Here is a 16,809-nt window from a genome sequence, read left to right as displayed (position 1 = left end):
CCCTATTAGCCTGACGAGCTTGGTCTGTAAGGCCATGGAACATATAGGTTCATAGGTAGGTACTAGGCTATCTGCCTGAAGGCATTTATAAGCCTAGCCGGAATGTGTTGGCTTTCGCCGCCCCCTTAGATTAGTTCTCTGTGCCTCTGTCCAGCAGAGCCATTGAAGTGATCCCTGGGTAAACTTTCTGTTTCCCATCCACTCGTCAAGGTTTCTCTTGAAGAGCGTTAGTGAGGAGCTCTGCCTAATGTCGATTGGAATCTTGTTCCAGAGCATGGGAAGTCTCTGGGACAGGAATCTATCCCTCCAGCACGTCTTATTTATTTTTGTGGTGAAGTTTAGATCCCTGGAGCGTGTGGCTCGAGGGGATATGGTTTTCTTTAGGTGGAGCATGTCCATCGATTCTGGGTTGGACATGTCCTTTTATGTCAGGCAGAGATCACCTCTGAGTAGGTGGTATGCAACAGAGTACAGCTGGAATTTCTTCAGTCGAGTTACATAGGACATCTGCTTGAGGCCAGTGATCCTCTTTGTGAGGAACTTCCGTGGTCTTTCCAGTTGTTGCAGGTGTCTTGTAAGGTACATCCCAAATGGGGCACTGTACTCTATGATGGGTCTGATGAGTGATGCGTAGAGGGGCCAAATGACCTCTTTCGATCTGGATGCAAACCCTTTTGTGATTAGGTAGGCCACATAGAGGGATTTTCTAACCACTTTGGCAATGTGATTATCAAAGGAGAAGTTACTATCTACTTGGGTCCCCAGATCCCTCATTGCATCTTCTGTATTTAGGGGGCTACCACCTATTTGGTAGTTTGTGGCTACTTTGTTTTTTTCAAAGGGGATGACTATGCACTTTTTGGCACTTAGCTTGAGACCATGGTTTTGACACCAGGTATCTGTCTCTGTGAGACCCTTTTGGAGGATGTCTGTGTCAGCTGGAGAGTCAATTATAGCCCCTAGTTTGCAGTCATCTGCGAACTTGGTGAGCCATAGTCCTCCTGTGCTTGCCTGTACCTCTGAGAAGTATGTGCCGAACAGGAGGGATCCTAGGACTGAGCCCTGGAGAACACTACTTTTAACAGGTTTAGAGGCAGACCTAGTTCCTGCAACTTTTACCATGTGGGTTCTGTCCGCAAGCCAGTTGGCAACCCATCTCGTGATGTAGGGGTTTATGTTCAGACTGGTGAGCTTGTCTATAATACCTGAGTGGGGAATAGTGTCAAAGGCCTGCGAGGTCTAGGTAGGCTGTGTGGACCACCTTTCCCTCGTATATAGCCTTGGTAACTGTCTCAAAGAAGTCCACCAGGTTTAGGAGACATGATCTGCCCTTAACAAAGCCAAACTGGGTTGGGTCCAGTGTTTGGAGGTTTCCAATGTCTCTGTTAATGAGATCCATGATGATGCACTCAATAGCTTTGCAGACCAAGCTAGTCAGGCTTATAGGACGAGAGTTCCCGGGGTCCATTGTAGCTCCACCTTTGTGGAGAGGAATAACCGTTGCTGTGTGCCACTCTGTGGGCACGTAGCCTGTGGGAGAGGCTGAGTTTAAACAGTGTGTTTAGGTGAGAGGTGAGTTTATCTTTGAGCTCGTGTAGGACGCAGCCTGGGACACCATCCGGTCCCAATGATGCTGTGTTTTTGGCTTTGGAAAGGGCTGTTTTAACCTGAGTGTCTGTGATTTCAGGGGCACTACATTCTTCTGGTATAGTTATGGGCCCTTTTGGGGGTGAGAGGGGGGGTGAAATTTGCACTGAACCTGTCTGCCAGGATGTTGGCTATATCTGTCGGTTCAATGTATTTTGTGCCATTCTGCACTAACTCCGAGCAGTTCTGAGAATTGCCACTTAGATTCTTGACATAGCTAAAGAATGCCTTGTGGTTATCTTTGGAGTCCATGGCAATTTTTCTTTCGAAGCTAGCCTTGGATGATTTTATGAGGGAACGTAGTTTCTTGCTGATACTGATCAGGGACGTCTTCCCTTCTTGGGATTTTACTCTTTTCTGTACTAGTTTCCTCCTTCTATTGTATAGCTTGTTTATGGCAGGGGTCCACCAGACTGGTTTCCTTTTCTTGGAGGAGTGAGTCTTGGTTTTGTTTGGGATAGCACGATCCATGCATTCTTGTAGGTGCCCGTAGAGTGTATTAGTAACAGATTTTGCAGCTTAGACAGCATTATCCTTTAGCATGGGGGCTTTGAAACTTCCCACCTCGGTCTTAAGTAACGTGGAACTCATAAACAAAGACATTGGTAACCTCCAAAATCTGAACCCCACACAGTTCGGATTTGTGAAAGGCAGATCATGCCTCCTGAACCTGATCAACTTCTATGAGGCTGTCACCAAAGCTGTAGACAAGGATAAGGTGGTTCACACAGCCTAACTTACATCGCTAAGACTTTCAACACCATCCCCCATTCTGGAATTATAGCTAAACTCACTAAACTAGGTATACATCCTTACGTCAAAGATGGGTTGCCAGCTGGCTCACTGACTTGAACCCACACTGTAAAAGTTGCAGACTTAAAATCTGACTTCAAACCAGTGACAAGTGGGGTACCACAGGGTTCAGTCCTGGGACCTCTCCTGTTTGTTATCTACTTCTCTGAAGTACAGGCTAACACAGAAGGCCTTTGGCTAACAAAGTTCCCAGATGACTGCAAACTAGGAGGAATAGTCAAGTCCCCAAGTGATGTGGTCATGCCACAGAAGGGCCTCACTGAGACAGATGCCTAGTGTCAGAGCCATGGTCTCAAGCTCAATGCCACAAAGGGCATTGTCATCTCCTTTGGTAAAAACTGTGCTTGGTGGAGTATCAGTCACTGATTATCTAACAGTTGGATACAATATATTTGGATACAGTATATCAGCAAGCAAAGCAGCTGGTTAGCCAGAATCTTTAAGGAAGTTGCACTTGACATCATTCAAGAAAAGAATACCTAGCAAATGAATACAGGGCTTCAAGACCTGTAAAGCTAGAGAGTAGATTATTCCAAGATGCTAGGGTCAACTTGTAGAAAAGAGGTAGTAGGAGAGAATTAAGGTACAATTGTTTGAGAAAGTTGGAACAGAACAGAAACTTGTGTAAAAAAGATAGATGGACCGAGAGCTTATTACTAAAAGAAGGGCAGTACCAGTCCCAAAAATGTTCGAAAGTGAGAGTAATTTGGGTAGACAAATGGATTCAGCTGTATTAGGGAGCTGAATCCATGAACTACCACATAGGCGGCAGTCAACGTAACGCCAAATGTGTGATAAGAGACCTTGGGACCCAGGTGGACACTAGTCTCCTTTGATAATCACATCGCCACAGTAGTCAGGAAATCCTTCTACGTGGCACACTTCATCACAAAAGGGTTCTCATCCAGGAAGAAAGAGGTCATTGTTCCCCTCTACTTGACACTCATTAGACCCATTATAGAGTACAATGCCCCTTTTGGAATGTACCTAACAAGACATCTGCAGCATCTGGAAAGACCACAGAAGTACCTCACAAAAAGCATTACCGGCCTCAAACAGATGCCTTACACTGACTGTCTCAAAAACTCCAGCTTTACTCCGTAGCATATCGCCTACTCCGAGGGGATCTCTGCCTAACATATAAAGCTATGTCAAACCCAAATCTGTTGGACATGCTACACCTAAAGAAATCCCAATCCCTCCGAGCTACACGCTCTAGGGACCTAAACCTCGTCATCACAGTAAACAGGACATGCTGGAGGGATAGATTCCTGTCCAAGAGACTTCCCATACTTGGAACAAGCTACCCGTCTATGTCAAGCAAAGTTCCTCATTAGCACTTTTCAAGAAAAATTTTGATGAGTGGATGGGAAATAGGAAGTACACCCCGGGGATCACTTCTGTGGCTCTTGTCGACAGGGGCACAGGAAAATAACTTTCTTGGGTGGCTTAAGCCAGGGAACCTTGTTGGCTAGGCTTACTTAGGCCCTTGGGCCGATAGCCTAGTACCCATCTACGAAACTATGAATCTAATCTGAATCAGTTGATTCAATTATCAGTTTTCTTCCTAAGTTTTAGTAATAAGGTTGAATATATGCTCCATTGTTTAGACCTCCACTGCCAATTCAAATTCTTTTTGGACAGAACAAAACCTTTTAGAAAGTCAGATCAACTTTTTTTTATACTTCTCTAGAGCTAAATTTGGGAAACCAGTACCAAGATGATTTGATCTAAATGACTTTCCAATTGCATATCTTTTGTTTATACCAAGAAAAGTGCATCTCTGCTTGTCAATCCAAAGGCCCATTCTATTAGGGCAGTTTCTCTTTCAACTCCTTTCTTTGGTCATGTTTCCTTAGATGATATTTCTGCAGCAGCTACATGGTCTAACTTCCATACCTTTGTGTCGCATTATGAACTTGACATTCAGTCCATGTCCAGGATATCTTTTGAGTCTACCATTTTGAGGAATAATGTCTCATGACACCACCCATTGTGTCTGGCTAGGAACTCTGTCCCACATGTTGAGACAGATGGAAAAGACCACATTAGCTACGAAAGTTATGTACTTCCTATAATGCCAGATCTGTGTTGTCATCTTTTGTCCATCTCTGCCATGTCTCCCTCCATTCCCCCTTCCAATTTGTCACTAATGTATTTGGACCTTTTATAGACCTGCCCGAAGTCTGTTGTGGAGAGCCTTTTGATCTATTCTCCAGTCTCTTGTTAGGGGAATCTGTATATACAGGTTAGGCATATTAAAGCAAACTGAGGAGATTCAGAAGAGCAGAGCATTTTAGGGGAGGAGGTGCTAATGATACTGATGTGCCGGTCTCGGATCTGGTCGAATCTGGTAACCCACAGATTGAGAACGACGGAAGACACCTGGTGAAGTATGACTGAGTGAATGTGTGATTAGACCCTTAGGGAATATCATTTAAAACTAGGGCAGGACATTGTTCAGGCAATTTCCACTTTCAGCAGCCACATTTCCCCATGCCACTTCAGTTAGTTGTGCATGGTTCACCCACTTTACTGTAGTTGATTTGAGAAGGACATATATTTCAATTCCCCTTTGAATGTGCTTGGTATGGAGATTGGAACAGGATGGAGATTATTCTTCTCAGGCATACAAGGACATTTGGTGCTTCCTTTTTGAAAGTTATTGAAAACATCAGGCAATTTCTAAATGATAGTTCTGTGAGTCTGTATTTCTTTTTTCAAGACAGAGTATGGGAGTGCTTGAGAATGTGAAAGCAGTGTGTACAAATTATGTGTCAAATTTATTTTGAATGGTGGTATTTGAATTGTAGTGTATTTATTTAACATTTGTTAACCGGGAAAGTCTGACTTGGAACAAAGCCAGTTTTCAGCGGAGGCCTGGGGAGAAATGCTCCAGACGCATGTCTTTGAAATGTGGGAGGAAACCGGAGCACCCAGAGAAAACCCACAAGAATGCAGGGAGGAGATGTAGACACTGCATAGAAGGCACTCTAGCCAAGAATCAAACTAGAGAACCTCTTGCTGAGAGGTGACAACGTTATCGCCGCACCACTGCTCCGTCCATGTATGTTACTTTGTGAAGGGGAATTTATCAGTGGAAATGTTATGCTTGCTGAGCAGTATGCTTGGGGTGTGCACCTGCGTGCCTGTGTGTATGTATGTATATATATATATATATATATATATATATATATATATATATATATATATATGTGTGTGTGCATCTGTGTTTGAAAAAAACAAAGCTGTTCTGTCTTTTTTCATGATACTGGTGACTTCATAGCTGGAATTATAGTATAATGAGATGCGGGGGGGGGGGGCAGCCCCCATGAAACAATGTTTGATTGTGTGTTTGTGTTTGCCCAAGCAAACACATAAGCATGGCTGTTGTTGCCTGCTTGCGTGCTAAACAATCTTTCAGAAGTATGAGTTTGAAACTTTGTTCTTGAAAAGACTAGATTCAAAGCCCTGGTATTCAGAGTACCATATTGTCGTTGAAATTCAGAGGGTAATTACATCCTTTGTAGATTGACCTTTTGCTCCATTGCCCTTAAACAAAGAAAGCTGAACTGTCGACTGGGGGAGAGCTAAGAAACTTTGTGTCCAGCCCTGCAGTGGAGCCCTTCTTAGAGGATAACATTTTTATGGCTGGAAAGCATGCATCTCCCAAGAAAAATGTTGCAGTATATACGGCTTTGGTAAATGGAGTAACATCCGGATGAAATATCCTGCGTGAGAATTCTAGATGATCTCTTCCAGCCAGTCGTTAGTACCTGAGAGCACAATGTATTTCATTCTTACCACCAGATATGTAGTCCAAAGCTTTGGACATGGTGGACAAGGATGTTTTTACCTATGCTACTTTGGGCTTTAGGTCATTTATTTTTCTGTCTTATGTGTCGTATTTGTAGACTTCCTGGTATATAATGTTCTGGCAGTGCTTGCATACATCTCCCTGACTTTCTTGTCAGTGAAGTTAATGGTTAAAACTTACATGATGGCTTCCTCAATCCTTGACCTTAAATAAATAAATTAAATAAAAACTATTTCAGGTTATGGACAAGTTACAGTAAGTTTGCCTCTGAGAATTCCCTAAATTTAGTAGAGGTTCCCAGCTATGAAGGGCACTGAATGGTGGTCAGATCTGACCAGCAATAGGATAACCAGAGAGAACAAAATTAGTCTATATTTGTGAGGTCCAGGTCTAGTAAACTTGAGCACCTGTTAAGGGGGAGTGCATTGTTTGGTCTACAGAGTTTGCACTGATGAAATCACTGACCATCTTAGTAGATTGGTAGGGGATACTAGCCTGAGGCCTGCAGATGTGGTGTAATCCCCCCAGAAAGGGAGCTGGTGGTCATGTTTATGTTGTTGTGACCCTAGTGGATCTTTATTCAGCCCACAGTCACATCATTAAACGGGGATTGCTCATTACAGCATATTTAATTGGTGAGTGTTAGCTAGCTTTAAGTAGGTTAACAGAAGTTTGTTGACTTTTTCCCTGTGGAATGGTTTGCTTTCCATTATCCTTCTGCAGATAGAAGGCACCCTGCATTGCCCTTCTACAACATACTCTTGAGGTTCCCATTTGCTGAAAGTGGATTCATTCAATGCCAACCACCTAGTCTTTGATTGAAGGGTCTGTGATTAAGTGATCAGATACTACTTATGACAATGTAAATTACATCCTATTGATAAAAAAATACTTGACACTAGTTTCTGATATGCCTTGGCCATTTGGTGAGTTGTTAACTTAATCATATATAAACATTTGTAACTAAAAGCTAAGTAATCCAATAAAATTATAGTCTAGTGCAAGGATACCCTGACGCTTAGTTTCATGGACCCCATTTTTTTTAACTATATCTTTTTTATATTTATGTCATCTTTTGACTTTAAATATTTTAAATGTATTTTAGATTTTCATGATGTTATTTTATTACACTGAGAGAATGATCACATGGATGTTACTGAAGAACTGCAGTGTAATAGTTATAATGTTCAGCTATGTACAGAGAAAATAACAGTATTTTATTTTGTCTTTTGCACTTGAATTACTTTATCTGGAGACCTGGGGGTGCACAGTTTATTTTATTCAGTAAAATAACAATATTAATGAACTGTGGCCATGTTAAAGTGAGTGATACTGAAACATTGATGTGAACAGATCTCATAAGTATTCTGTAACTATTTAGGACTCCCATTCAGTGCACATCTAACATTCTCAGATCATATATCTGGAGTAATTGAAGTCATGTGTCAGCATTTATGTATTCTTTATAAAATGTTGGCATTCACATCAATACCAGCAAAGAAAGTGTCAGGTATCTATTTGAGAATGTTAGAATTTATTGTAATGATTTACTGGACAGAAGACACATATGGCATACATTGGCTGTGTTATCACACTGTCTTATCATACATGTACTATTTATTTATTTTATTTTATTTTACATTTGTTTACCAGGGATGTCCGACTGGGCCAGTGGCCCTTTTTCAGCGGCGGCCCAGGGAGAAAGGCTCCATTACAAAAACACATTAAAAACAATACAAGAAATTGCATAACTCTGGTAACTATAGATAGTTAATAGTTTATACATAAACAGTATGTGTAAAAATACCCATTGGGCCAGATTCAATAAAGCCTACACTAAGTGTACACGATATGTATTCAAGAACATCCCTACCACATTTTTTGTGTTTTCTGGTCACTCAGAAAGATTACACTTCATGCATATGTTGTCTACAATTTGTGGTAACCTTTATGAATCTCTGTCAATATTTAAAGCTTCAAGAAAATTAGTAGGAAAAGTAAAATTAGGAGGAAGAAGGTGTGAGTTATGACTGTGTTGTCTGTTCACTCAGAACGGTGTATACTTGGTGTAGGCATTATTAAATCCCAGGGATTGTCTTTTCTGTAGCAGTAGTTTATCATTAGTAAAACAGAGTTCACTGTAAAGAAGTGCATTACACATATGTCGATGAAGGCTTCTTTACTGTGTCAAGTGTCTCAGTATTTTAATTAGTATTTTTAAAAGGGCAGGTTCTGATTTGGATTATCACTTAATATTTTATAAGATATTTCCTAAATGATCCGTTTTATTCAAATTAATTACATTGTTAGAGAATTTTGAAGTTTATTATTTGTGGACTTTCATTCACTAGTTCATTCTCTGGTGTTTTTCTTTATCTTGTTCAGGGTCACATGGGATGGGAGCTAGAAGTTATCCCTTCACTTAGTGTGAAAAAGGCATAGAGAACTAATCATGGACTCAACACCAGTCCGTTGTAAGATAATACACACACTGCATTTGTTATGGGCAGTTAATGACATGTCTTTGGGATGTGCGAGGAAACTGGAACATCTAGTGAAAACCCATAGGGACAGGAGGAGGGGGTGTAAATGCCACACAGAATGTGTGCCCCCAGCTGAGAACCAAACCATAGAAATAGCAACAGTGAGCTAGCAGTGCTGACCACTGCAACACTTTGATGCCCTGCTTTACTTTCTTTATTTCTAAAAATAAGGTTTTCATGGTATTAATGTTGCTTTTTATATGTCTGTAGTTAATATAAATGCATGTGCAGTCTGCTGAAATTGAAGGTTACATGTATAGGGTGATCTGAAAATATTGTTTGGGTTACAGGGAAAAAGTAGAGAATTTTTTTTAAATCTTTATTAATGTAATGGAAACAAGAACATCATGTAAATACCGAAAAAGAATGTGTAACATTTTCTACTCCAACTGATCCTGGTGATAAGAGAAAATTGTATAGTAATCCTTACAGTCATTTGCATATACACATTTAAACAGAACACAGCAAAGTCTGTATTTATAAACATACAGTTTGTTTTTTTACACCCCCACAAGTCATAACACTCAGTGCAGTAAGCACCACATATCTTACCCATACTGTCTCTTTCTTATTGTATGTCATGTACTAGAATGAGAATCTATTCCTAAAAGTCAAAAAACATATGTTATGCGCCTGGCAGTGCTAATCTTATGGCATACTAAATTGCTTCCATCACGTTTTCTCTGTGTAAACCTTATACTTGGGCACAACTAGAGTATAAGAGATAGGTAGCATTCTCATTACGAAGTCTGCAACAACTCCCATGATTACCCACCTCTGTCCTTTTTAAGCCACATAGCCGGAGTTTTGCCACTGATACAAGAATTTCAAATAGTAAATGCCACTATGGATATGTTGTATAACTACATTAATTGCATTATCACTTTCTCCCATTCTAAACTAGCAATTCTACTTCCCAGCTCTCATTTTCCATTTCTGTTTTAACTGGAGTGCAACACAGTCTTTCTTCTGTTTTACTTGTACATTACTGTGATAAGTCCTTTTCAGTAAGCTCTCTCTCTCTAATAAGCCTACAACATGCCGTATCTAGCCTATCAATCGGTTTAACCTTTGGTACATCACCTGCTTTCCATAAATGGACCAAAGCTGAAAAATGTTGCCAAAATGCAGTGTCCTTCGCCTGCCCTTTCTCATTGCAGAGTTGGAATTCAAAAGTCTTAACTTGGTACCCTCTTCTTCCAACAGATCATGCCAGCAAATGTATCCTGCATCAATCCACTTTTTTCAAAATATATATATGTAAACCTCATTACTATGCTGAAAAAAAATCGTAGAAATTTTGCAAAAATATGTATATTTTTTTGTATGAGCTCATAGTAACATTTCTTTCATGTTTTATTGGTCTGTCTTAGTTAAGGAAAACACAGCAGAGCCTGATGTATCATTTCTAAAAGAATTTGAAAATATTTAAGGAAATGATCATGTACATATCCATAATAAAACTGTTTTCATGTTTTACAGGTCTACACTAGTTAAGGAAGACTCTGTAGAGTTTGATGCATCATTATTAGAAGAACTTGAAAATATTGAAGCAAATGTTATTATTTGGAATAATTTAACGGCAGACAATTTACAAGCAATGTAAGTTTCATCTTTTTCTTTTATTATTAGTAGTGCATGCTTGGTAAAAAATTACTTTTTAGGTTTCCCATTGGTTGTGTGTACCTTTTATAACTATGCTAGAATACAATAAATTGTTCATAGCCTGAGTAAGCTGTGCTTGAGGTGGCGGTCACATTTATCTACACCACCAGAATGTTGTGCAGAACAATATTGTAGCATACTTTAATTATTTGGGTTTTTTTAATCCTTTTAATTATCTTGTTTGCACTTTTAAACAGTTGTATACTTCATTGAATTTTATAGATCCATAGGTGTTTACTAGGCTAACAACCGCAAGGACCTTTTTAAGCCTAGCTATGCATCCCAAATCTCTCACAAGATCTGATACTCTTGATAAGTGTAAGCAGGGGCTTGGGAGATGAAACACTTACAAGCTAGGGCCTGGGAGATGAACCATTTACAGGCTGCCTTTGTCCATTAGAGACATAGGTGCCAAACCAGGGATGAATTTCCCATCCAAATGTCCAGGTTGCACTTGAATTGGGTTAGAGAGGAACTCTGCTTCACATCGATGGGGAGCCTGTTCTAGAAATGGAGTAATCTCTGGGGTGCATACCTGTCTCTCTAGCAGGTCCTGTTTACATCTCAGGCAAGGTTTAAGTCTTTAGAACAGGTAATTCTGGTAATGTTTGTTTTGCGAATATGCAGGAGGCCCATCAAAGTGGGGTGACAATGCCCAGTATGTCAGGCATAGATCTCCCCTCAAAAGCCTGTAGGAGACAGAATACAGGGATAGAAACCTGAGGCGGTCTGCATAGGACATTTTACTTAAGCTCTGCATTCTTTTAATGAAGAACCTCTGTGGATGCTCCAGTTGTTGGATATGCCTGGTTAGATACATACCAAAGGGGGCATTGTACTCAATGATAGGTCCGATGCATGCCAAATACAGTGGAACAATGACTTCCTTGGACTTAGATGCCATACCTTTGTTTATAAGTTGCACAACATATAATGATTTCCTTACTGCTGTAGACACGTGATGGTCAAAGGCTAGATTACTATTTATGTGTGTCCGTAAGTTCCTGACTACTTGGTCAGCTGTAAGGGGTGTGTTGTCAATATGATGGTTACTGTGTAGCACCCTTTTATTTAATGCCCCTTTTTTGTGAATTATATCTTTCCACATAAAGAAGTATGTGCTTTAACAAAACTGTCACTGTCAACTCTTGGGGTCCCTATTACATGAACAAACTTTTCAAAGTTTGAATGTCATATGGTCAACACCATATGATCGAACTTTGAAAAGTTCGGAGGTTAAATGTAATGGTGCCGAGCGGTGCAGAATGGGAAAATTTCCCTTTTTTGCACTGAAGTGCGATCTTGGTATATTTAAGTAGGGGGGTGTGGGGATATTAATTTTACACATCCAATAACAAAGAAAAACTTTGAGATTAGAGCATCTGGCTCCTGTTACACAGAAAGTATGGTATATATTGCTAACTATGTTGAATGCCAGTGATTTTATATAGGTAAAACAAATGTGAAATTTGACGAAAGAATTGGAGTTCATCTTTCTGACATTCGTAGGGGTGTGGAAACTAATGCGTGGCTTATAATAGTTTTTATAATATTATGTATGATGTTATTCTTATTGTGTATAGATTTAGTAACACAGAAGAATTGCTTTTATACTGCTTTAATTTAGTCACATGTTTTATGCTGTGTAATTGGCTGGCTGACTATTTAAATAAGGATGTTTTCATGATGTGTTTTATGCATTGAAAAAGAGCCTGTGTTTCGAAAGCTTTGCGATTACTACTTTTATTAAATTCTACAAACGTGGGAACGTGGTGTGTTTTATTGCTACTTTGGTTGTTTAACCACTGTCCTTTTAGCTACATGGAGCAGACGTTTTTGGTATTTCGTGACTAATAATATGCTGTGACCACTTTGTAACTCCATAAAATGTGGCATAGAGAGATCCTCTGCATGTAATGCATTTCAAAGGCACACAGACAGCTTAAAAGTACATTGTATTCTATGTTGTGCATACTGTCATACAGCAACATTCCTAAGGCCATGATTCATAAAAGTGGTCAACATACAAGAATCGAGTGGCTGCGGTGGTGCAGCGGTTAGTGTTGCCTGGGGTGCCTTCTGTGCAGAGTGTGCACGTCCTCCCTGTGGTCATGTGGGTTTCCTCCGGGTGCTCTGGTTTCCTCCCACATCCCAAAGACATGCTGTAGGTGGCTTGGACACTCTAAATTGGCTCTAGGTGTGAGTGCATGCATGTGTGTGCCTTCTGTGGAGGGTTTGGCAATTCGACACTGTAAAATTCCACTGCCAATCATGAGCGGACAGGTGATCCGCTGTGGCAACCCCTAACCGGGAAAAGCCGAAAGAAGAAGAAGGTCAGTATACAAGAATCATGTTGTGTTTTAGTAAAGTAAATTCATGAAAGGTGTTGGCTTTGTAACTTATTTTATGGATTTTTTACAAAAAAGACAGTTTTCCATCTACTAGACACGTGTGACCAATTGTCTCAAGCACCCATCACATGATGTTGATAAACATTTACTATCACCATGGTAATCAGGATTTGTTTCTGGTGATATAGAATAGCATGCTCCTGGCTGTTTGGAGGTATGAGGGCATTTTCTATTTAATATGGAGATGAGATTTTTGGCTAACACAGGTATTTATGTATGAGTTATGCTCCTTTTAAAAGTTTTTGGTGGGGGTGTTCTGCAGCCAGAAGACTGACAACTTGACAGAGTGCCAAGTGTTCCACACTTGTAAGTCCATGTTCACTGACATACATACTTTTAAGGTGTAGATCCACAAAGGGTTTTGCCTCATTATAAATGTGTGTGTGTGTGTGTGTGTGTGTGTGTGTGTGTGTGTGTGTGTGTGTGTGTGTGTGTGTGCACGCGCGCGCGCGCATGTGTGTATCACTGGACATTAGCATCTCTTTACTGTTCATAGAAGAGAGACATCATTGTTCATAAAGCCAAAGAAGCGTCTCCAGCTTGCATTTTAATGAAAAATGATATGTTATTTTCATGTCTGAACATACAAAAAATTAATAAAAAAATGATTACTGTTATATAGAAATACAAATCTTAAGCCTGAAATCACTATATATATATATATATATATATATATATATATATATATATATATATATATATATATATATATACACACACACACACATATGGTTCCCCTTTATAATCTCAAATTTCAGTATCTTGAAACTGTAAAGGCGAATCCACAAAACACTGACAGCCCAAAACCGCGAAACGTGAAATCCCGAACACACAGCATATACCACAATGCCCACAGTACAAAACAAAAAACCATGCAAAACCACACATCCACAAACCTACACTACAAATAAGCAGGGGGGCCTTCACCCCCCACCCCCCCCTACTTATACTAACTTTGAGATTGCATAAACAGAAAAAGTAAGTAAACTCACACCCTCACACATTCTACAGTCCCTCGGACACACATCACACATATACAAACACCAACACATCCTACACTTACACACACACACTTTTACCTGCCTTCCCTAACCCACATGTACAACTTAGAAGCACAGTCACATGCACTCAAACTCCCACCCAAAACCCTTGCAAAACACTCACTTACCTTAAATTCCAGCTAAATCCACACACAACACCAGACACCATCCACACAAAACACTGCACGTAATGTAGTGTAAAGCCATAACAGAGAATTCGAGATATTCAAATTCGTACTTTCACTATTTTCAAAATTCGCCTTTATGGTCTCGAGATACTGAAATTTGAGATTTCAGTATTTCAAGATTAGAAAAAGGAACTATATATATATATATATATATATATATATATATATATATATATATATATGTTTATATTTCACTACATCATCGACCCACTACATGTGTATACACCAACTAAAGTGTAAAGGTAATAAAAGCCTCCTGCCCTTCTGTTAATTATATATACCAACTCCAAGATTGCAAAACAGTTGGTAAAGGGCAAAATTCTACTTTTCACTGTATAGCAGTCCTGCAAAAGAAGCACACATCCTGCAATGAACCGGTAGTTCAGCAAAACAACCCTCCTAACTAAACATTCAGTGTAACAAATGTATGACCGGACAAACTGCACTTATCTCGTGTGTATGTGTGTGTGTGTGTGTGTGCGTGATACTTTCATCAAATATTGAATGCTTCAGGATGAAACAAAAAAGTAAACATTTTAAAGTGAATCTAAAGCAATAGAATTAAAAAAAAGGTTTTACAGGGACAAGCCCCTCCCCCACCCTCCTCACCCCTGATAATTATATACTCTGAGAACAGTGGGGTAAGGGACCCCCCCACATGTGTGTGTGTTTGTGTGTGTGCGCGGGCACCTTACACTGAAGAGACTTTTGTTCGCAAGTGTTAAAGTTGACAAATCTGACCAAATTTGACCTTATCTTTAAAGTCAGTATCCCCCTACTTCAAGAAAAGTCTAAGAAATTTTCAAGACAAGGACACCTGGATGGTTAGACATTTACTGCTTATTGCATAACCTAATAGAACATAGGTTAAAGAAAACATACAGCAGAATCTTAAGTAAGTGCTTGAATGTCAGTAAAATAAAATATGTTATTGTAATGTATAAAATCATAGGATGTTTACCTTTTTGTGAGAAGGGTACTATTTTTCTTTATTTCACAAGCACTAATGATTGTAAGTAACCTGCACACTAATTTTGCCAGCCTGAAAAATTCAAATTGTATATGCTTGTTAGGAAATGACTGTAAAAAAGACTTGTAAACATGATGTGATTGTCACTAGTAAATATAATTTGGTAAACAACGCTGTCAGAAATGCCATTTCCCCAAATTATTTCACTGCATCTTAATCCTGATTTACATAGTAGCACAATGTTTTTTATTCAGTATGTATAGATTAGGCCTCACCCCTTGTGCAGTAACAGAAGTGGTGCATATCTGATGAAATATTTCTGACTTTTTTTGTTATATACTCATGTACCATGTTGTCACTACATCATATGTTTTGAAAATTAGTTTCTCCCTGCCTTATGAGCATAGAGCAAAGAGCTCCCCCCAGTGCAAGCCATCTGTAATGCCAGATGTGAAACTGAAATTCATTTGAATCATTGTTTATGAGGTCATGTCTTAATTTGTATGTGACAGTTCATAGTATACATTTCAGGGAATTCTAACAAGATAATAAAGACAAGCATGCACTTAAGTATGTTAATGTATCTTGAATGATTTTGCTAAATCTGAATATTGATTTACATAGCAGCACACTGCTCATCAGTACGTGGAGTTTAAGCCTCACCTTTTATACTGTTAAGTAAAATGTTGCCTTTTTAGTGAAGTATTTGTGGTTGTAATGTCTGCTGTAATAAACTTATTGCACATATATTCTGGACATTACTTTTACACTGCTTTTTGAGCATGAGCACAGGATAGATAAGCACTCCAATGGAAGGTGGGTGCAGTACCAACTTTTGACACCAAAATTCCTCTGAAAGAATGCATTTGGAAACTGTCTTCAAGGCCATTTGTCATTTCCATTATCACCATTTGTAACAAAGATGACAAGGAATTATACTCTGGAACAAAGCACACTCAAAACGGCCATTCTCCGCACCAGAATTTTAATGGTGTTCAGGATTTTTGCAAGTTGATCTAGGGCTTTCAGAGTTTCTTTCAGAGAACTCGAACAAACGTATATTGGCCTTATGCAGAAGTTGGAGCTATAAGGTATTGAATTACTGCTTCATGTGCTAGAGAAGATGGGTTTACACTTTTTGGTCCTTTACTTAGTTCATACAGTCCACAGTGTGGCCCTGATGGATGTATTTTTATATATTGTCAAGAAAGTTTCTTGTAGTTTTCCTTGGCTGCTGAAGGTATAGTAAGGAGAGATTGGCCAAATATGAGCTGTACTTTTTGAATGTTATTCTTTTGGCCTTGTAAAAAAGGCCATCATCAAGAAATAGAAGTCTCAGGATCTGTCTACATTGAAAGATCTGCATGTTAATGTAAAAGAATGTGCGAGTCCACAGTGTGCTTGTCATGGGTAGGTTAATGTTCATGTAGAGGAGAAAATGAAATTCATTTAGTCAGATAATGGTGTGGGAGTGACCACTTCTAAGGTATATAATTCCAGGGAGGTTGAGTTGATGACCATGTCTAGACCAATGCCCATATTGTCCTTCTACTCTTCTCGCAGGTAGCAGTGGCGAATATAAGTTTGATATTGCACGGGGCAAGTAGTTTACCATGGTGACTTATCCTGAGATGCATAAAGAACTATGTGGTAATTGTAGGACTTTCAGAACTAGACATCAATGGGAGTTGATATGATGTTGTCCTTTTCATTCC

General features: G+C 39.4%; 1 protein-coding gene across 1 annotated transcript in view; it reads left to right on the top strand.

The window, feature by feature from the left end:
• The window catches only part of FER (FER tyrosine kinase), a gene marked incomplete in the record, with an annotated part of 3,568,968 nt that overhangs the window by 1,261,564 nt on the left and 2,290,595 nt on the right, over positions 1 to 16,809 (top strand). Inside the window, 1 exon segment of the mRNA XM_044064275.1 lies at positions 10,303 to 10,422. Coding sequence (XP_043920210.1) covers positions 10,303 to 10,422 — 120 coding nt within the window.

This window comes from Protopterus annectens, chromosome 2.part2 (assembly GCF_019279795.1).
Source record: "Protopterus annectens isolate FY-2018-M chromosome 2.part2, PAN1.0, whole genome shotgun sequence".
NCBI classification, from domain to species: Eukaryota; Metazoa; Chordata; order Ceratodontiformes; family Protopteridae; genus Protopterus; species Protopterus annectens.
The sequence above is the reverse complement of the archived record's forward strand: the minus strand, read 5'-3'. Positions and strand labels throughout refer to the sequence as shown.